General features: G+C 37.7%; 1 protein-coding gene across 2 annotated transcripts in view; it reads right to left on the reverse strand.

The window, feature by feature from the left end:
* Nucleotides 1–23,106, reverse strand: part of plch2a (phospholipase C, eta 2a) — a 187,906-nt gene that overhangs the window by 46,508 nt on the left and 118,292 nt on the right. For both annotated transcript variants that reach the window (XM_079828247.1, XM_079828249.1), the window contains 2 exons: nt 2,890–3,036; nt 405–648 (listed from right to left, as the gene is read on the reverse strand). In XM_079828247.1, coding sequence (XP_079684373.1) covers nt 405–648; nt 2,890–3,036 — 391 coding nt within the window. The remainder of the gene's footprint in view (nt 1–404; nt 649–2,889; nt 3,037–23,106) is intronic.

Here is a 23,106-nt window from a genome sequence, read left to right on the forward strand (position 1 = left end):
AATGGTGAGTTCAAACTAAATTTGAGGAAAATCAACATCAATTTATGAAGTCAGCTTATGTGATGTTCTCTCAAATGTTTCAGTTGTACTGACAATTCAACATTCAAGATGACTTTGGGAAATGAGTGAACTTTTTTTTTTTTGCTTGACAAAATGGCACTCAAACCAATCAATTAATCTTAGCTTGGGTTTTCTGAGTAAAAAAGGCATAGTATGTGAATAGTACAGATTACTAGTTGTAAGAAATTAAGTTAACTAAAAAAGTATTAGTTACTGTTGGATTTTACAGTGTAACTCTTCTGACAGTTTATGTTTCCTAATCTACTAAAAATCTAATTGATAGAAAGGTAGATAGCATCATCTTTATTGAGTTTCTGGGATGGGAGCTCCATTAGAAAGGATATTGGTCACGAGTGCGCTGTCGTTTGGCCAGACTGTCTTCATCGCTGATGCCGGCCAAAAGGTACTTAAGGCCAGTGATCCAGGTGCGAGCTTCTTCTCCTGTACCTGACACCAGGTCAAGAGACTCCATGTGCTCGCCATAGTAGATGCTGAAGCAGCAGTTGGGATCAAAGCTACCGTCTGAATACCGCTGGAAGATCTCAGACTGCTTGCCCTCACACACTTCCCGAATGGAGTCGATTGAGACTGGGAGGAGAAAAAGAGAATAGGGACTGAATAGTTCAAGAAAGAGATGACATTTATACTATAATCCCGAGGTGTTCATTATCATTCTCCTTTCCTTCAAGCAGCAAAAATCTCAAAGAAACATCATCATGCACCAACTTCCTAATGCTACGAATGTGTGTAATGAAGTCTCTCAAGAACATATTATGTAAATGAGAAGAACAGATGGCTACCTCAAATTAAACACTCTCCAGTGCCAATGTACAACATCTAGAAACACTTAATTCATCAATTTGTGCTCATTTAAACCAGATCCTGTCTGCCAAGGATAGCCACATCTGAACAGCATGCTATAATAGCACATTCCTCCCACCAAAAACAAAGCAATCCAAAAACTACTGGAGTGACATCTGATTCAACACACACCTGTTGTCTAACACCCATGTTTGAAATGTAACACCATATCAAGACGAGATTTTAGAGAAATTAGCACAATATATCTGTTTATTACTCTCTAGAATACTTGTATAATGATGCTAATCTGTGCTAAACTGTAAACTGTCCTATACACATTGTAAATGCAGTTAAGAAAGAAACAAGAAAGTGCAGTTAAGAAAGACCTGATGGAATGAATATGTTGATTATGTTCATGTGCTGACATATTTAATTTTAAAACAGCAAGTTGCCGCAACACGTCAAACAGCTTTTTTTAAAAGTACCCAAAAGCTTTCAGTATATGTGGCTACAAGACAAAAACCACACTTGTGTAATCCATGGTTGACTACATTTCTCAGTAGTGTGTTAGTAGTTTTTTTTTTTTTTACCAAAATATGAAATGCTGCTGTTCATCAGATGTTTTTTGTACGTGTAGTGTACTTTAAACATTAAAAGTATATTTTTAAAAAAATTACTTGCAGATAATATAATATTACTGAAATAAAGATGGACTATTTTTTAAAACTAACTAACATACTAATGTACATGTAAAGTTTTTTATTTTAATTTTAAGTAGTGTGTTACTCAAGGTAACACTTTATTTTACAGTATACTTGCTACACATGTTAAATGTACTTACTATTGTAACAGAAGTAAAGCATGCATTATTACATTATTTAAATTATATTCCCGTTTCTCCATGTCAACAGCTCAATGTGACAATTAACCTATGCCACTCCCACACCATTCAAGCGCCAAAGTAGCCGGAGCAACTTTTCTCGATTTATGGATATGACGAGACACAAACAGGCAAGTGACGCAATTTCCCATGAAAACCATCCAGCTCAGTCTAAAATATAAACACTTATGGGCTTACCATAGTGAATCAGGGTAAGACAAATCATGTTTTGGATAAAGGATTATTGATTATTGATTATTGACTCATTTAAACTAATTTAATTTTGAACAAAAAAAAAGTTCCATAGTATGTTGTTATACAACTGTGTACTCAAAAGGATATGTTGATTGAGGTTTAAGGTTTACTTACAATTAAAGTGAAACTTTACGTATACAGATAATAGGTGTTCCTCTATACTATAGCAGCTACAACTATCTGTGTGCGATTTCCGGTAGGAGACCTCTAAGCTGCTAAATAATGCAGATCGAGGTGATAGCAAAAACTCAGATTATCTTATTGTTGCATGAATCCTTCTCTAAGTTCTCTAATGGATACCACATTATTTATTTCTTTTATGAATCAACTGGTGCATACTGAAATCTTTCCGGTTAAGACTGATGAATAATTGAGTCAACTTAAGAAGCTGATTAATTCCCCAGCCTGCGGTGGAATGTAAGGACTCTGAACTTTATCCCCCCTCATGAGACACAATGAGCGCTGTCATATAGACATGAATCATTGGCTGTGCTACCGAAGTAACCTTCCCTTGTGAGGCGTAATGTCAATAACTCATGATTGTTGAGGACATTCCCAAGGAAATAGAAAGGCAAGAGAGGCAGGTCAAGACACAGACACGCTAATCTATTCTAGTCATATATGCATGACAGTTAGAGCAATCAAATTACATTTGTAACAGACAGAAGCATCAATTTTGAAGATGAGCCATATCTGAGCAATGAGATTACACAAATTCACGTTTCTGTTGTTTACATGGAAACGGTAAACTTTGTACTTTGAAACCTGCTTTTTCTAAAGATTGCATTTTCAGGCCCCAAAACGCAGTTGTCGTGTAAATTAACAGCCAAAACGCATAAAAGGTTTTCCATTTTCAGTTGAAAACGGTGTCGTATAAACACCCTTAGACTTACTTTTGGCTTTCTCGTTCTTCCTAGATGGTCGCCAGCGGATACAGGACTTGTGTTCGTCCAAGTAGAAAAAGCGCACCAGGCCTTTGGATCCTCCACGCAGTTTCACCATCTGAGTGCCCGTCTGCATGGAGCTCATGCATTTCTCCACTAACAGAGACACAAGAGACAGGGATGATTTCAGGCATGTAAGTAGGCTACTGTCTACTGCTTTCATAAAGAAATACAATATCAAAATATTAATACAAAATCAGTTCATAAACAGATGAATGAACGAAACAATAATAATATTATAATAATAAAACATTAGATGGCTGGATATTGCACTCCCTTCCCACCCAAAACTATGAATAAAAAATGACAATGCTCTAATATTTGTTGTGTACGAGAGCGAACGTACACCAATGATATTTGTATCATTTCAAATGGCAGAGGTGAAGTTCTCTGCTACTCTGGATATTATTGGTAAACCCCACCCAAGCATTTTCAGCATTTTTTCTGTATATGTGTTGTGCAACCCATGACTAACCATCCATCAATATATCTGTCATGCTCCTGAAACAGCCAGCAATCATTACTGTGACCTTTAAGAACCTGATCGAAATCCAATTTCATTTTCAAACACCCCTCTTCCTTCACAATACAACAATTGTTTGGCAAGATTGAACATTTCTCTGTTCATATACTGTACCTATGAAAGCAACCGCTTGTTGGGAACAATCATGGATTCTAAATAACTGGCACATTCTATCAATCTTACATTTTCTCCAAATGGCTCATTCCGCAATTGACACATAGTTGTGAAGTGCTAACCTGTCTGGACTAATGTTTTAACACTGTGAGGAAAGCTGCCATGAAAATGTAATTACCGGTAATTGAAATTACCTTTCCAACATAAACAACATTTCCAATTTACTCTTCTCCTTATAAAAAAGGAGACTGTAGCACTACCATGGAACGGTGATGCTTTGATATATACATGGCATCACTGAGGTACATATCCAGAAACATAGTATAACCTCGGCACTTAAAGTGTCATAACAGTGCAAGGAAAAAACTACTTTACGTCACCAAATTGCCTTCAGGGACTGCAAGCTTTTTGTTTTTCATTATTCATGCACTTATAAACAGGAACAGTGTGAAGTAACACTTAAGAAAACAGTAGATCTGGCTTTGGTAAAGAAGTTTCTTCAGAGAACAGACCGCTGTTACATAAACAGCAGATGAGCTGAGAGACAATTATATAATGATCAGTGATGAGTTCACATGTGCCATTGCTCTGCATTTCCATCTCTTAGTATTAATGCGGCATTAATATTGACAGAGCTCATCTGAGGTGGCTCTTTATTTGATAATTATGCAGGGAGCATCGACAGACAGGATGTATTATAAGAAGATTTTAGCAGATCGCTAAATCCAGGTTTGAGTGATTGGTGTATACTCTTATGTGTTATTCAGAATGACTGTACACTGATTGCATGGCTAAAGTACCTTGTCTAAGGCCAAGCGGTGATCCCAGTTACTCATTGAGTTCAAGTATTGTCAGTATTGTAACTACTAAAAACAAAATGTTTAGTTCTAATTAAAACCAGAAATGTTTTACAGCTTGATCTCTAGCTCTGTAGAAAACCATCTTTATAAAAGTGCTTTAAAAGGATAGTTCACCTCCAAAAATATCTTTCAAAGAAGATATAAATGCATACAGGTTTGGAACAACATTAAATGATGACAGAAAATTAATTTGTGGGTGGCTATCTCTTTATGGTTAACATGAAATTGCATTCCTGAGATGGACTGGCCATCCATCCAGTATATTTTCTTGCCTACAGGCCAAGACTTTGGTTTGGAACATGGATGATTGGATGAAACGGCATTCTCAACTCATTTTACTTTTGTAATGTGACATTTCTCTGAGTGTAACAAGATATTAATGATGCAAAAATGTAGGGCGGGGCTTGATTTAATCTGTGGGGAAAAAGTGGACATTCCATTTTGAAAGGAAACATTACAAAATTGAATTTTGGAACTGTTTTTTTTTAGGGTTCTTAAGACAAACATTTATTTTCTTTGTAATAACGAGCACTGATGAATCATTTACAATATGACCAGGGGTGTGCATTAAGAATGTAAATAAAATAATACCCAAATATGCTGATTTGAAGAACTGTAAAGTAATATCCAGAGCTTATTTTCACCAAAGAAATATACTGCAACTCAAGAACAGCGGAAAATGGTTCTATATACAAAGAGGTTGATTTTCAACCTTTGTGATTGATTTTCCAGATAAACCTTTAAATAGAATGAAGCCTTAATACAAGTTATATGCGATAATGCCACCTCAATGTGTCATACATTCAGCCAGCATTTTTTTTTCCTTAAAATGCTTGCAAGAGCAGTGGTCTTTTAAATTGATCCGATCCCTATTGCTGCATACACAGCAGGAAGTTCAGAATCAATAGGGGTTAAGCCAAACTGCTTTTTGATTGCTTGAACAGTAGACACCAAAAAAGAGAGCTTTAGTGAATGTCTCCCATGTTGTGCAAAAGCAGTCTAACGCAAGCATTTCCCATGTGGTACCTCATCAAAAACACTCCTCTAGTGGGTCTGAAATGGTTGCTATGGAAACCAGGTTCATGGTTGAAATGTTTGAGAAACCTGAATGGGAAAAAAAAGACTAGTCATGTTGCTCGTTGACCAGCTTGAATACTCACATACTCTAGTTGGCTCAAGAAAATTGTTGGCAACTAGATGTCAAAAGAAGATGCACTGGTTGGTGCCATTTTAATCCCGTTAGCAGAGTTGAGCCTCTAATGCTGCCACATAGTAGGTCAAAGGGGCTCGTCTGCAGGATGTGTGCCAGAGAAAAGTAAGGTAAACCACTCATGCACCATCCATCAGGGAATTAAAGCTTAAAGGGATTGCCCATATGTCACCCTTTGTACAAACAGGTGCCTTTCCATCATGCCACACAAAAGAAATCAGCCTCTTGACGTCTCAATGCCTTGATGAAGCCAAATGTCAAACTGGTACGTTGTAAACAACTGAGGAAGAATTTAGGAGAGCAAGTAAACAACTAATGTCTTATGACAGCAATGACATTCAACTGATTTTTTTTTTTTTTTTACTGGCAAGTATCTCATTTTTACAAGCCTCACAGTTGATTTATATGTTTGCATTGTTCAGTATAGTGATACTTCAACAATTTATAAGTAACACAAATTATTTGTTTACATTTAAAAAAAAACAATGCTCTTATTTAGTCATATATATATACTGTATAAATCACAAAATAATCTGTTCGAAAATCAAAGCTATTATTTCTAACCAAATTGTTTTTCTAATTTGAAGTTATCATAAAAATTAAAGTACCATTTCCATGGTAATACAATGTCTAATGTTTTTTTGAGTGTTTAAACTTTCGAATTATGCTAAAATATGTGATAAAAAAGCACGCCAACTGTCCCACTATGGGGATACTGACAGTTAACAGGATAAATATGACCATGACCATGTTCAGTATACACATTAAAACTTGTTACATTTTGTGTTAGAACTTTTGATTTTACAAGGGAATACATGTTCAAATTCCAGCCTAACATATAGCATATAGATATTTCTTATTTCTTCATAAACCAAGAAAAGAAAAATTCAACTGAATTTGACAGTGATCAGCATTTAAATTGAATGAAAAAGGGCCATTTTTACAGTTTATAATTATTTTGTGTTCAACAGAAAATAATTATGTAAGTTTTGAGCAACATGAGGGTCAGAAGATAACAGAGCTGTCAGTGATCTGTGGAATGTGTGATCTCAGACAGCATTATAGATGAAAACTGATTTTAAAATATTTGAATGAATGGACATGATGCTTCTGTTCTGATGTCACTCTGAGCTAGATCAGTTTACAAATCTTTTCTGTGTATTGTACACCCACAGCTGCATTAGTAATGGCCTGTCCTACTAACACTTGTGGTTTTGAACACTTAAGCGGTTTTTGAGTGTGTTCATGGAAATGTTCAAAGTTCAAGGCCCTTAATGCACATGAAATCCTTCAAAGCAGTATATGAGGCTAAGGGTATATCCCATCATTCAGGTTCATTTGCTTAAAAACTGGAAGATTCTGAAGAAAATTTCCAGTTAAATTAATTAGATATTACATATAATTTGGTAGTAAAACGTAAAGTGTTAATAAATATAGGTATGTGTATTTTGTAACCCATTTGCAACTGCTTTTTATCACCTAATTAGAAACATCCCAATTCAATTGTGTCTGGGGCTACTGAACAGACATTTAGAAGTGTATTATAAAGTACACTGAAAATCTAAATGTGTAAATACAAAATCTGTAAAAACTTTACTTACAGTTTTACAACACTATGTTGTAAGTGCATCCTACTGGGTAATCATAAGTTCTACACACACTTGCAGTCTTCACGCCCACTTGAACACTTGGGCCAAATACAGGAAATAGGTCATGTATAGACAAATGGTCAAGATTCATTAAAATGAAACAATTCAAGAAATCATTTGAAGAAATACAAAGCTGGCAGAAATAATCAATTTATTTAATTGATCTCTTACCAAATAAGCCTAGCTTCCATTTGGATCCATACACAGTATTATCCTCAGTCCAAAAGAATCCCGCCATGAGTCGTGACAGGGTCAGCTTGCGGAGAGCCTTAGAGCAGGCAGTTGCTGCCACTGCGGTTGACAATCGGGCTAGAGGTGTTGCCGTCTTAGTGGCAGGCACTGGCTTCATTTCAGGCACTAATGTCGGGGGCATCACGGCAGAAGTGACCGAACAGGCAGGCAGGACTGGCATCGCTCTGAGTTGTTGCCGACTTACTAGCGTGTCCTTGATTTCTTTCTCGCGCTTTGCTTCTTCTGACTTCCTGCCTTTATATCCCTACAATCACTCCTTCAAACAAAGCTCTGGGCAAACCTCCATCCAACAATATTTCCCGAGGAAATCTGACTGCAAGAACACAAACTATACGTCCAAACCCACAGGATTTGATGGATAGTCTTGCAGACATCAGAATAGGTTTAGCATCTGCAGTCTAGGGTGGAGCTGTCTTTCTGATGACATGCTGTGAGATGCCGTACTAGTAAAGATGCTAACTTATTGACTGTGCAACACCTGTCAAGCTGACACTTAAATCCCCTCAGAACTGTAATCCAGGGCTGGGGGATTTAGGTAGCTTATTGCACACAGAACCACAGTACAGAGACAGAGGAAGAGAGAGAGTTCATTCCATTACCTATAATCACAAAAGCATCTACATGATTGTTTTTTTTTTAACTGCTGATGTAATGATGTAATGTACTTGTATTTGCCCATAAAAAGGAAAATCATACAGATTTTTAGTGGTTCTTGCTAAAGCAAACATCACTAATACTATTGCTTATACTATAAATAAATTCTTAACCCTGATTATTAGAGTTTAGACTTATGCTATTCAACTAATTTAACAGAATGGTAAATGGACTGCATTTAAATAGCGCTTTCAACAGAAGAAAAGCGCCATCCAAAGCGCTTTACATATTGCCTCACATTCACCCATTCATACACCGACGGCGGTGTCAGCCATGCAAGGCGCCATCCAGCTCGTTGGGAGCAGCTGGGGTTAGGTGTCTTGCTCATGGACACCTCGACACTTGGTCAGGTGGAACCGGGGATTGAACCACCAACCTTCCGGTTTGTAGACAACCTACATGAACCACTGAGCCAATGTAATATAAACATATAACCTGGAATATCCAATGAACTGATAGAACAAACAACAAAGACGACTCAAGAAATTGTTCTATAACGTTTTATTCTGCATTAAAGGGGTCATGAATTGAGAATTTAACTTTTGATACATAAAAGATCATTGTAATATCAAACGAGAGAAATGCTGCCTCAACAGAAGAAGACCAACACCTAATTCTGTAGCCCCGCCCACCAGTTGAACTTTATTTTTAATAAAGTTCCAGCTCATGTGGGTAAGACATTGTGCGTTTTTTAAGACATTAAAAAACAATGCTGTGCCTTCTATATTGGATCCAACAGGAATGGTGCAACACTCTTATGTGAGTAAAGAATGTTTTTTTATATGTGATAGTATTGTATTGTTAAAGATCGTTTGATATCTACCGTGTACCGACGGGGGATTCTAAACTCATTACAATATGCAAAACTGTTATCCAATCATAGCAGTGGGCGTTTACCAAGTCTTCAATGCGGCACGGGCATAAAAACCCAGCGTTTCAGGAGCTATAGGCTCAAAACCAGGGTAGAAAATAGCCTATTACTTATTCATTATGATGTTTTTTAATGTAAAAAAACACACAAACGTCATAAGTTGACCTCAGACAACAGTATAGAAAAAAATAAAAAGCCAGTTCATGACCCCTTTAAGTTAACTGCTAAATGGATTAAAAGCTTGTTTCAGGTAAATGAGCTATAGCATGTGGTTGTTTTATGAGCAGATGTGCATATTTTCAGTAAATTTTTAAAGGCTAACTTTAATATTTACTATAATATTAACTTCATGTCAAAAAATTTTTTTGTGTGATATACTGTACATGTGATGTATTAATCTGTAATAAAAGTGGTAAATAATGACAGTACCTTCTGACAGTATGTGCCAATATACCATCCCATACTGATCCTAAAGCTGAGTACTGTTGCTATGGTTACCTCCTCAGTCTAACACAACTTTACTTCACAAGCGTTTATTTGGAGCCAGGTTGTGTAGGTAGTTCAGGTAATGCATGTGTTTGTGAGACAAGGATTTTTGTTTTTCCTGGCTCTGTGTTTGGAACAACAGTACCGGAATGAAAGTGTGCTATGTCACCTAATGTATATTTAAGGATCTGTATTTTTTTTTATATTTAACATATAAGGCAATGACCTATAGCAGGTTTCAGTGATAACTGTTAAGGAGAAAGGAGTCCTTCTTTGCCTTACTGTCTAAGCAGGCAGAGGAAATTATACGGTAGCACAGATTGTCTTTTACTTAAAGGTGTCATAGAATTACATTTTTGTACAAGTTAATATGATTCTTTAGTGTCTAAATGAAAAGTTTGTGATATACTTTAATTAAAAATTCTCATTAGTATTGTAAGAAAACACTCATTTTACCTGGTCAAAACCAGCTCAGTTTTCAGCAAGTCATTTCAGTGTATGTGACTTTAAATGATAATGAGCTCTGCTCACCCCGCCCCCTCTGCTCTGTGGGGCGTTCGGTTCGACCCGACACAACACCACAACACACGTGGAGTGTTGCCTTGACAACATTTGAGGGTATATTTTCGAGAAATAATGGCAACTGGAGTCTCTGAGGACACATCTGAGCAACCTTATCAATTTGAACCGGAGTCGGACCAGGAACAGATGACGAACCCATCGAAGTTCGAACAGGACGTTTCTGAATGGTTGGTTAATCATGTCACTTTGATCTATCTTTGTACTGGCAGAGTAGTGTAGTTGCTATGTTTTTACTGATGTGTTAGTTCATTGACAGATTGATGTTATGTTATAAGATTTTTTTTTACATTACTTCTTAATCAGTAACAGACACCGTTATAAACCATGTACAAAAGTAAGCTTAGTGTAGTGTTACCACGTTAACTTTATCACCCGAGTACACAGTTTGTAATAACAAACATAACGCGTTGTTCATTATAAACGTGGGATTATGAATTATATTGAGAACGTCATACACAGAAAGCATGCCGTAATGTAACTTACCCTGTAAACTTTAGCCTCATTCATTGTGAAGCGTGCAAGCGATTTGCAAAGATTAATATAAAGGTTAATAAAACATTACCCTCACATCTTCCTGAGGTGCAGCAGGAACACAATCCTTTTTTCAAGAGCAGCTTATTAGCAAAACCTGCTTTATACTGACGCTCGTTTATAAAGCAGTCTGCTGAGAAATGATTCGCGCAAACATTGACGTTGATCGGGGGGAATATTCCCTTCTAAAACAAAACTCAGCAGCTACTGGGTCTTCAGCGGTTCGGATTTAGGTACATCAAAATGACTGCTGTGTTCGTTATTACACCCAACAACACAACACCACAATCGCTTAGACGGCATTCTGCTCCAGCATATCAACAATGGCGGACTGATGACAGCTCGCTCAGGGCGGGTCTGTGTTGAAACGCTGCTGTCAATCAACAATCGTAGGAGGGGCGTACACCGTGTAACGTCACACGGTCAGACGGCTCGATTTGAGACAGGGGAAAATATATAAGGAGATTAAAAAAAAACACTGGATGTATTTTTATCATTATAGGATGGTTGTGTACAGGCACTGCCAACACACATTTCCGTATAATCAACTTGTAAAAGTGCATGTACCATTCTATGACCCCTTTAAAAAAGCTTGAAAGCATCCAAAATTATTTAAATTCATTATGTGTCAGGGTACACTGTGAGTAACAATCAGATGAAAAAAATACTAAATGATAATTAAAACATATTTATTTTAGGAATAAACAAGATGGTTGGAAATGGCTGGTTGAAAATAATTTGCTGCATAATGTCTAAATGATCCTGCATGTACAAATGATTCTACCAGGTTGCCAGTTAAAGGAAAGGCAGAGGTCATGCTGTGACCAAATGCCTGGTGAAAAGCACAGTTTCAGAGCTCTGTCTGTTTGAATTTATATGTATAAAAATGAATGTACTGTATAAAAAGATTCCGCCCCAGCTTGCACCTGAGAAACGCTTGCACCCACAAGCACACTGCAGGCTACTGCAGTCAATATGAAGGGCAGGATGAGGTCAACAAAAGCTCTGAATCTGTCCTCAAAGGCAAGAATGGGTCATACTTGAACACACATCAACCCAAACCACCTTCACATGTTTTAACATTGCATATAATATTTTCAGCGCTGCGCTAGCGGTCTCGTTTTAAAATCTTCCCGGGTCTACTGACTATTTGTTATGACATCTGCTTAAAACATTGCAATGCTCATGATAACTTTCTCTACAAAAAGTTAATCCACTTCATCTGCTAATTGGTCTTCGACAGCGATGCCATAGAAATATACAGAGCTTCTGCAAAAACTTAAAAAGTCCCTGTAAAGGCAATTCTGAGATTTGTTTCTAAACACTTTATAAATGTTATAAATGTATTGCTGAAACACGTTACAAAGACTTTGAACTGTGTAGTACTGAATTGTGGTGTTAGACCGTTAAGCAGAGCCACTGAGCCTGGCCCCTCCCCTAACACTATCATAGCTAGAGCACATTTGCATATTCGCATCCCGCCTGATCAGCTTACAAAAATGATGATATCAAAAAGAGGTGGATTAATTTTGTGAACAGCTACCTTGATGGAGAGCTGAGGATCACCACCAACACCTGCCTCTGCAGTGACTTTACACGGCATAGTTTTACAAACTTTCATCGGAGACAACTGGGATTCACTGATAATCCGCTGCAGAATGGGGCTGAACCGACTATCTCCCGCCCCAGCCTTCATCCTGGTGCTGTCGTGAGCTGTACGTGAGTGTTGTCTTGTGTGCTTACGACAATTTTCCCGCGAGTGTGCATGGTTTCGGCGCCAACAGCGGACACGCCCCCAGCGTTTGAGAGCAGAGAATGCTGCTTATTTTTTTTAAAAATCTGATAAGCTATTTTATTTAAGCAGATTTTTTTATGATTCAAATTTGGCTGGGTGGTTAATAACACAGTTGTCTGTGGTGTGACAAACTCAGAACACATGTTTAATTAAATTTTTTTAAGTTCAAGCACAAAATTCTAAAGATGGCTGAGTGCTTGTTTCTGTGGCACAAGTCTATATGTAGAATTCAGAGACCTTTGTTATTAGCGACACCGGTGGCCGCTAAGTGAATTGCAGCCAGCAACACTGCTCGTGTTCACACTTGTGCATACATACGTACAAGAGACTGAACGTGATTCAAGGCCCCGACATATTCACGGTGAAGGTGTTTCCTGTAGCTCAAACAGTAGAGTGTGGCGCTAGAAACGCCAAGGTCATGGGTTTGATTCCCAGGGAAAGCAAGAACTGACAAAATGTAAAATGTGTACCTTGAATGCAATGTAAGTTGCTTTGGATAAAAGCGTCTGCCAAATGCATAAATGTAAATTAAGGTATTTTTCGTTCTTTACTTAGAAGTAAAAATAAGTTGGAAATACCTTTGCAGTTATATACATACTGTATAGCGAACATCACAGCGAGCTGAGAATGATGTTTAGATTAACATGTAAATATGTGCTGCGTGCTTCCCTCTCGATAACAAAATGAAAACAGAAGCAATGAAAGAAGCAGTTAAAGGGGTGATGAATTGAGAAATCAACTTTCCCTTGAGCCTTTGATATATAAAAGTTCATTGTGATATAAGAATATCCTGTAAGTTTCAGAGCTGAAAGCTTCCTTGTAGTCAAAGAAAAGCTTTTATTGACACTAGGCCCAGAAAACGCTCGATCTCAGAATATGTCGACCATTGACGTCACAGAATGCAGAAACGTCACCTCAATAGATAAATATGTACGCATGCTTCTGTAGCCCTGCCCACCAACTTGTGGAGCTAAACAGATCGCGTTACAGAGCAATAAACATGCCGGTTTCAGCTCACGTGTGTAAGACATTGCACGTTTGTTCGCTTAATTTCACAGCAGAATCGTTTTTAAACAGGATACAGGTCGAGACTGGATTTGCAGACATATTGAGATTAAAACACGATGCTGTGCCTTCTATATTGGAACCGACAGGAACGGTGCAACACACTTATGTGAGTAAAACATGTTTTTTATATGTGATAGTATTGCATTGTTACAGATCGTATTGATTATGTGTACGTGTCTAACTTAACATACCTTAGCACGCTGCCACAGGCTGGAGAATCCTTTATTTGAGGTGTTATTGGTTCATTCGTGATCAGACTCGGATTTGTAACGTTATGGGCCAGGGCTTGTAAAGCCCAATGTCCCGGGCCTATGTGTTTTTCAGATGGGCTACCAAAACGTAAGCCCGGCCTGCCGACGGGCTATCTTAAATAGTAAAATAACATTCCTTTCTTGCACGTGCACGTGTGTGTGTGTGTGTACGGGTCGCGGTTATTCACTGATCGGGCCGGCCAAGTAATAAAATAATGACATTCCAAACAATCGCGGGTGGATGAGAGATGAATCATTGTGTTTGTAGAAGATAGTGATCTGCCAGGAGTGGACTGAACACCTCTTTCCCATAATACGTTTGTAAGTTCCTGGAGATCAACCTGCAGAGTACACTTCCAACCCTGCTCCAACACACCTCTCTGTAATTATCAAGTGTTCCTGAAGATCTTAATTAGCTGGTTCGATTGTGTTTGTTCAGGGTTGGAGCTGAGCTATGCAGAAATGTATATCTCCAGCACATATTGCCAGCATGTAGTACCTATGAGCGTTTCTCCACACGCTTTCAAAACAATTCCCACATGTACTGAGGGGAGCTGAAGCTCATTAAATATGCAAATCTTATCCAATCCTAGCCGTGGGCATTTACTTCCAAGTCTTCAGTGCGGCACGGCCATCAAAACCGAGTGTGTCTTGAGAGATCCTCAAAACCAGGGTAGAAAATAGCCTATTACTTATTCATTATGAGGTTTTTGAATGTAAAAACCACGCAAACATCATAAGTTGACCTCAGACAACAGTATACATTTTTTTGAACAAGCCAGTTCATGACCCCTTTGGATATGTTGGCACCAGCTCTGTGATTCACCGGCATCATCACGATTAAGTAACATTTTGGCTTCTGTCTAAAAAAAATATATTGATTAAGTATGATATGGTGTTTATAATAAATCATTATTTTATTTTGCATGAAAGTTTTTTAATAATATTAAATCAAAATTGTGAACCAAACCATGAATATAATTTAAGAAAAAACAAATAAATTTGGCTCTAACAAATTATTATTGTTTTTTTTAAAGGTCCAAAGTATTTTCTTCAGTGTACCTCTTATGAATGCTAACATGAATGCTATGAATGAAAAAAAAACAGGCACAAATGAATTACACATTTAAATACAAAGTAATTTCAAAGTAATTCATACATATGAATATATTTTAAACATTATAAAACAGTGTCTATCTGAACCCTCTCCCAACTATTCCCTCACACATAATTTACAACATTAATAAATCATTTCTTCCAGTGTATTTGTTTTCATGTAATAAGCTGTGCAATTTTGTTTGAACTCATTTAGCAAATGGATTAAGAAAAAAACACTTTGTTTATAAAAAAATACTGAAACTGATGACAGAAAACAGAAACTGAAGACAAATTTTGACACCTACTTGGCCGCACTTTTTTTGGAGGAGAGTTGAGAAAAATGAATACAATCGTTAACCAACCTTAGATTTTTTTGTTATGTTTTAAATAACTTGTAGGTGAAGGTGAAGACTGAAGGTGTTTTGACATGTCAGACCTGCTTTTTACAGTAGGGTGGATCACCTATACATGTACAGACCTCTGATAATATAAAGCTAGTTCAAGCTAACTGAACTGCTGCGAGGTAACTTTAGCTGTATAATATCTGTATTAATTCAGCAGAATCCCCACTGCACTGTATGCATCTGTTCAACATCCCTTTTAGAAAATTTGCTTTTAAATTCCAGCAGCAGTTTCCACAACTCAATCCTAGATCCAAGTTGTCACAGTTTCTTTGTTAGATTTGCCTAATTGAAGATTGTTCCTGTCCCTGAACGAAAAGAGAGGCTTCTTGCTGACATGTGTATAACTATACTGTAGATATTTGATGTTCAAAACGTAAGGACCAGGGCTGCTAGCCATGAGGTTCCTTACTTGATCCCTCAAGAACGGTGGCATAAGCCATCTCCATTGCTCCCTTTAGCAAGACACTCAACTCTAGGATACTTCAGGTGATTTTTCCTCTATAACAGTCCAATTCTGGAGGGCCACTTTCCTGCAGAGTTTAGCTCCAACACACCTGCCTGGATGTTTCTAGTGATCATAAAGACTTGATTAGCTGGCTCAGGTGTGTTTAATTAGAGCTAGTGCTAAACTCTGTTAGATAGTGACCGTCCAGGAGCAGGACTGAACACCTCTTTCCCATTATACGTTTGTCAGTTCCTGGAGATCTACCTGCAGAGTACACTTCCAACCCTGCTCCAACACACCTCTCTGTAATTATCAAGTGCTACTGAAGATCTTAATTAGCTGGTTCGATTATGTTTTTTCAGTGTTGGAGCGGAACTTTGCAGGAATGTATATCTCCAGGCAAAAGATTGGGCACCCCTGTTCTGTGGTGACATCTCGTGAAAGTCAAGGAAGCAAATTCTCCTGATGAACAAATGTGTATCATAATGACAGCAAGCCCAACCTCATAGGTACTAAATGCTGGCAATATGTGCTCATTTGGAAGGTGCAGTCTCAGGATAATTGTTTAGGACTGCAGGCTCTTGAAGGATTTAGTCTTTTGGAAGCATGGGCCATATGTTCATCTGGTTAAACAATCAATGTTGTTTTCCAACACATGCCGCAGCGCTACCATGCTGCCTTCACCCATTACTCTATTCTGAGTGCAAGATCTGGCTACACACATTGTCCAAAACGAACAAGTGTGAAAAGGAGAAGAAAGCCCTCATCAGTAAGCATCTGGCTTAGGTGAGCTTTGAGTTCTTCACCAGCAACATTCACTTACCAGCAAACTAATGAGATGTTTTGTCTGCTTCAGTCCTATCCCTTCAAGACATCCTGAGAAGAAATACTTACAAGCCTAGAAACGGTAATAACAATGTGTGTGTGTTTCAGTGAAGAAAAAAAAAAAAATCATAATTTCATATTAGACTTACGAAGACAGGAAGCTTGTTTAGCCCTGGTGCAACAAAATGAAAAAACCACAAAAACCAAATTGCACATATGCAACTGATGCTTTACCAATGTACTTTGTCATTGTTGTGTTGCCAGAAAATTGTATTTCCTGGCAAGCAACAGTACACAAATTTACCCAAACTATTTCTACCACATATAAATATTCTGGCATGATTCTTTAATTGGCACATTTCCAATTCAAACAGTCTGCGCTTATACAAAATCCTGTTTCACACTGGTAATTATGACATTGTGGTTTATGCGACATTCATGCGAGTTCATCTCATAAATGCGATCGCTGTGACATGACTTGAAGCCAGCATTAACTTTGTATGATGTTTTAGTGATTTTGACATCACTTGTTGCATATTTACACAAGATGGATGACAGATTTGGATGACATCTTCTGGATGTGTGATTACATTCTTGGGTTAATGTATGGCCATTACCCATGCCAAACAAAATCACAAACTACTAGAGAAGCCAAATGAAGTTGCACACTGCTGTAGAACCTCTGACATCAATAGATTAACTAGAAATTGCAATTGGAGTGACTTATTTACATATAAACTATATTATTATTGCATTTAAATGAACCACTTTGGCCATTTTATAGTGAAATGTTTACTTTCAAACAAATATGGATGAAAATGCCAGTCCATTGAAATAGTCATTTCAGCAGGAGTTTTCATTCCTTATTCATTTACTCAGTTCTAATTATTAGCCAGACTTTAAACAAGAATAATAGAGCAGTCAATAGCAAAATGTGGAAGTTAGAAGTATTAGATTTTGATTTGTACTATTACAGTAGCTACAGTATGGGACCACTTAATTGCTCATTTTGGGTAATGATGTTTGTTCTATAGTAGCGTTTTTTTTTTTTTCTAAGATTTTTTTAGTACTCATATTAGCTTTTTTAACCGCAGGAACTCTAATTATTTAATTCAATTTAATTTAAGTTTATTTATTTATTTTGCTGTGGCATTTATTTTTTAGCTTTATAAATTATGTGCTACATACAATCTATTGTATTGTTTTGAACTTGGTTTCTTGGAATATAGTTTTTTTTTTAACACATCAACTTTGAGGACAAAATGTTCACTTGCTGCCTAATTTATCCCACCCACTAACAGGAGCCGTAATGAAGAGATAATCAATGTTTTTCACTTCACCTGTCAGTGGCCATAATGTTATACCTAATCGGTGTATATAGTTTCTGTTTTAACGCCACTGTGCTCATTTCAGCTGGAAACTGCAGTAATATGGACGTTTTTGGAGTTTTGCAAAATGTAGGTCGAAGCACGTTTCCAATGAGGCTAATATTGAATAGACTCTCTAGAGTAATCAAACAGTATGTGATGCACAGGAAATGGATTTCTTGAGTATTTACCTTTTGGAAAGAAAACCAATGGCTAATGGCATACCCATTATCAGCCATGTAGTGTATTTCAAGCAGATGAAATATTCATAATATTGAAAGACAATTTTTAATATTTAATACCAATTTACCTGCCCCGGTCTCTTGCTCTAAATTGGGTCAAAATATACGGGGTCAAAATCTACAGTGCCTAAAGTGTGTTGTAATGTATGTAACACATTGGTATTATTTTACTGTAGTTTGCGGCTCTATATATTTTTTACTATCAGAATAAAAACAAACAAAAAAAAACATTTAGAGTGATTTAAATTAGGTATTTAAAATATTCTTTTAAAAAAACACTAATTGGACTTTTGAATACCTTATACTATACAGTACCCCTTGTGACAACTTCCCTGTGTGACAACTAGCCTCAGTCTTTATCAACTTTATTAATATAGCGCTTTTTAACAATGCAGATTGTTTCAAAGCAGCTTCACAGTGTTAAACAGGAAAATAATGCAACAGAATTTTATTCAGCTGTATAGCCGTTCCGGAGAAAACCAAAACCCCATCAGGTGACCTAATGGAGAAAAATAAACCTTGGGAGAAACCAGGCTCAGTCGGGTTGCCAGTTCTCCTCTGGTCAATTAACAAACAGCGTATGATTATTATTCTGGCACCTTTACAGGTCAGAGGTCATAATAGATCTGAATATTCGAAAGATTGGAGGCAGGACGCCAGAGACGGGTTTATTGAGGATGATGTGTCGATTAAATAATTATTAAATAGGAATAATCGAAATATCGGAGTCATCATGCCGGAGACTGGTTTATTGAGGATGCCGTATTGATTAAACAATTATTAAATTGCAATATTCGAAAGATCGGAGTCATCACGATGGAGACGGGTTTATTGAGGATGACATATCGATTCAACAATTATTAAATAGGAATATTCGAACAATCGGAGTCATCACGCCAGAGACGGCTTTATTGAGGATGCCGTATTGATTTAACAATTATTAAATTGCAATATTCGAAAGATCGGAGCCGTCAGGCCGGAGACGGGTTTATTGAGGATGACATATCGATTTAACAATTATTAAATTGTAATATTCGAACAATCAAAGTCATCACGCCGGAGACAGGTTTATTGAGGATGCCTTGTCGATGAGGCATCTTTAGGGGGAGTCTAATTTCATATACATGTTTATGTTAGAAAGAGCCACTGAAAGATTAAATCTACTTTAATTTGCATGTATTGAGATTGTGTTCTGTCCTTTTCAAAAGCAAGCAGGCCTGTTTTGATTATCTCTAATTGTATATCAGATGAAAGTGAAATCACATTGCTCTTCCCCTTACACGCACACACTCACACACCCCTCACAGGAAACACTCCTGTTGGATCACAAGCGTCAAAAGCGGCACAGAGAGGGCAACCTCCAGCGTGGAGAGAAAGGGAGTCTGAATGAACAGATGGCAACACAGGGGAAAGGATACGGTGCCCTGCTGGTAAACTTTCCCCGGGCAAAGGCTTGGGAAGGGAGGGGGCTCAAATGTTCTGGTTTAGCTAATCCTATGCCTATGGACGGCACTGACTGAAATAAAAAACTAACCCTGTCATAAGTATTATGTGTTTCCTGCTAACCCCTGTTGCACTTACAATACTATAAAGAAAGAGAGCTACTATTTACAAAAGACTTTCCAGGTCTGTTGTACCTGTTGTGGTAGCACTCATACATTTAGGTACAGTATGTGCAAAGCATAGAATCAACCACTGAATTAAAACGTAAATGTTGCTTTGGCACAGTGAAGGGTGACCATGATTTCACCAAGTGCCTGTTTTCCAGGATCAATGTCACCAAATCTCTAGAAAACTAACTAGGCTGAAAATGTTATATTAATTACTCTGGTGCTGCAGAAAATTACACTGATTAGCTGCAATTTTAATATGCAGCTTCTTCTAAATGGCTGCTTTTGAAGAAAGATGATTTTCACCACCATAACTATGTAGTTACAGCATTAGTTAGCAGGAGAATAGCTGAAGTTAACCACACAAACCTTGACCCCATTGTTGGTGTGCTCTTTAACTGGAGATCTAAATAAATAAGTGCACAAACAACCCTTAAGATTCAGGTTGAGTCCCATGACTCAACATGTGCCATGACTCACTCCCACCCATTAAGCAGCTCTTGGATTTGATCCATGATCTATGAATGGTATCCCAGATAAATAAACTATGGGTGTCAAAATAAAGCGTTAATTTCGATTAATTAATCTGAGGAAAAATAACGCGTTAAAAAAAATAACGCAGATTAATCCATTCTGTATTGGACTTTGACCCTGAGCTGAACGCGCTGCCTGGATCATTGATTGGAACATTTATGTAGCCTATATAAAAACGGCCTGATGGAAGTGCTGATAAAAATAAAGTCGTCTGCGATGTCCTGCAGTGTCCACTATCGTACCCAAGAGCGTGTCATATACACGCCATAAAGTGCGTATCATATGCACGCGAAAAACTGCGTAGCGTATACATTCCACGACACTGCACACTTGTACTATTGATACGCATTCACAACAGGGAGTGCGCACTTTTAATGGGGCCACACTATATTCCTACTCGTTACAACGTCCATGCATTCAGCAGCCCTTTTTTTAAGAAATGTATTATTGTTTTTGTAATTTGCTTCTTTGTTCTTTTATTTAGCCTATATTCAATTTCTCATATTAGCCATATTGCCCACCCTTTGCCCACCTGCACATAGGCTACCAGCTGATATACAATGTAGTCTTGATTTGGGTGGTCACTCTGTTTTGAAAGTTTGAAAGGGTTTTAAATCTCCTAAATCAAGTAAAATGACTCAAAATAAAGTCATTTAAGCATGCCAAATGAAACTTTAATCATATAAAATGTAATTTCCAAGCAGCAAAATTGTGGCCAGTGAAAATGTTTCACTTTGGAAAACCACTAGCCACAGTGGCTGGTGAGCAAAAAAGTTAATGTCAAGCCTTGTTTGTATGTACAGTGAAAAAATATCTTCTTCCTGAAGCAATTTTTAATTTATTTCCTCAGCATATTCGGTCATATTGTTTATTGTTATGGCCAATATTTGAACAGTGAAAATAATAATAAGAGCGTTTTTGAACTTTAATGTCACTAATGCTGATTATTCATTGATTCATTTGAATTGAAATATTTAAAATACTTTCACAGCAAAAATTATGTATGCGATTAATTTAGATTAATTAATCACAGAGTATGTAATTAATTAGATTAAAATTTTTAATCGCTTGATGGCCCTAAAATAAACATAAATGTACTATTTCATAAATAACTCACACTTAGCAATTCCTTTTGGCTGTTATTTCACCAAGCAGAACATTCATGTTCTGTCTGGCAAAAATGTTATTGTCTTATTAAATGTAATGTCAGGGATCTCTTCAGGGAAGATAAAACGTTCAGAGAACTAACAAAGAACCAACACGTGATGGCTCAGCTATTTGAAACATCTCCATGTGTAATTATACACCGATCCGGCATAACTTTATGACATAATGACATTATGAATATTCCTAATATTGTGTTAGTCCCTATTTTGCTGCCAAAACAGCCCTGACCCGTCGAAGCATGGACCATTTTTGCTTTGTGGCAGGGCACATTATCCTGCTGAAAGAGGCCACAGCCACCAGGGTATACCGTTTCCATTAAAAAGGAGTACATGGTCTGCAACAATGCTTAGGTAGGTGGTACGTGTCAAAGTAACATCCAAATGGATGGCAGGACCCAAGGTTTCCCAGCAGAACATTGCCTAAAGCATCACATGGCCTCTGCCTTCTCTTGCCTCTTGCCTTCTTCCCATAGTGCATCCTGGTGCCATGTGTTCCCGCGGTAAGCGATGCACATGCACTGGCCATCCATGTGATGTAAAAGAAAACGTGATTCATCAGACCAGGCCACCTTCTTCCATTGTTCCGTGGTCCAGTTCTGATGCTCATGTGCTTGGTGCTTTCGGTGGTGGACAGATGTTAGCATGGGCACCCTGACTGGTCTGCGGCTATGCAGCCCCTTACGCAAAAAAACTGCTTACACAAAAAAGTATTAACTTCTTAAGCAATTTGAGCTACAGTAGCTCGTCTGTTTGATCGGACCACATGGGCCAGCCTTTGCTACCCATGTGCATCAATGAGCCTTGACCGCCCATGACCCTGTCGCCGGTTCACCACTGTTCCTTCCATGGACCACTTTTGATAGATACTGAACACTGCAGACCCGGGAACACCCCACAAGATTTACTGAGCTTGCTGCCTAATATATCCCACACACTAACAGGTGCCGTGATGAAAAGATAATCAGTGTTATTCACTTCACCTCATAATGTTATGCCTGATTGGTTCAATGGCGTTATGGCCTATGGACAAAAGCAGGCAAATATGACGTTATTCGATCTCAAGGCACAATACCAAAGGCATAGGTATCACATTTCAATGCTCACTTTCACACAGACATTTGGACATTGCATGGCTTGTGATCTTATGGAAGGTGCGCAGGCCTGTGTTTGTGAGAGCGTGACTTTGGATTGCCATAGTAAACCAAAATGTTGCACTCTACACTTCTACCTGTGACTACAGCTTACAGTACTAACACTAAGTGAAAACCGTGCACAAACACACCAGCGTGTTTTCACTGTCTTCAGCATAAAAGCACACCTCCCACATACAGCTAGCTTTGTCTCTGCAAGAGAAATCTTTTCTGCCATATTTTAGGGGAAAAAAAGCACAAAACCATATCTCACCATAGGAACAAAGTACAAAGGGTTTTTAGAATTTATTATAAGTCGAAATTTCATATTGTATTTAATGTCAACATATGAGAAAGGGCTACAATTTTCTTTAAAGCTATGGTAATCTCCTGTAAAATTATATATACCGTAGTTTCAAAGACAGCCACCTAGTATTACTCTCAATATTGCTTGAAGCTGAACAGAAGTTTGAGCAGATGTATCAATAAGGTATCATGC

Source organism: Gobio gobio (assembly GCF_949357685.1).
Source record: "Gobio gobio genome assembly, chromosome: 10".
In the NCBI taxonomy this organism is placed as follows: Eukaryota; Metazoa; Chordata; class Actinopteri; order Cypriniformes; family Gobionidae; genus Gobio; species Gobio gobio.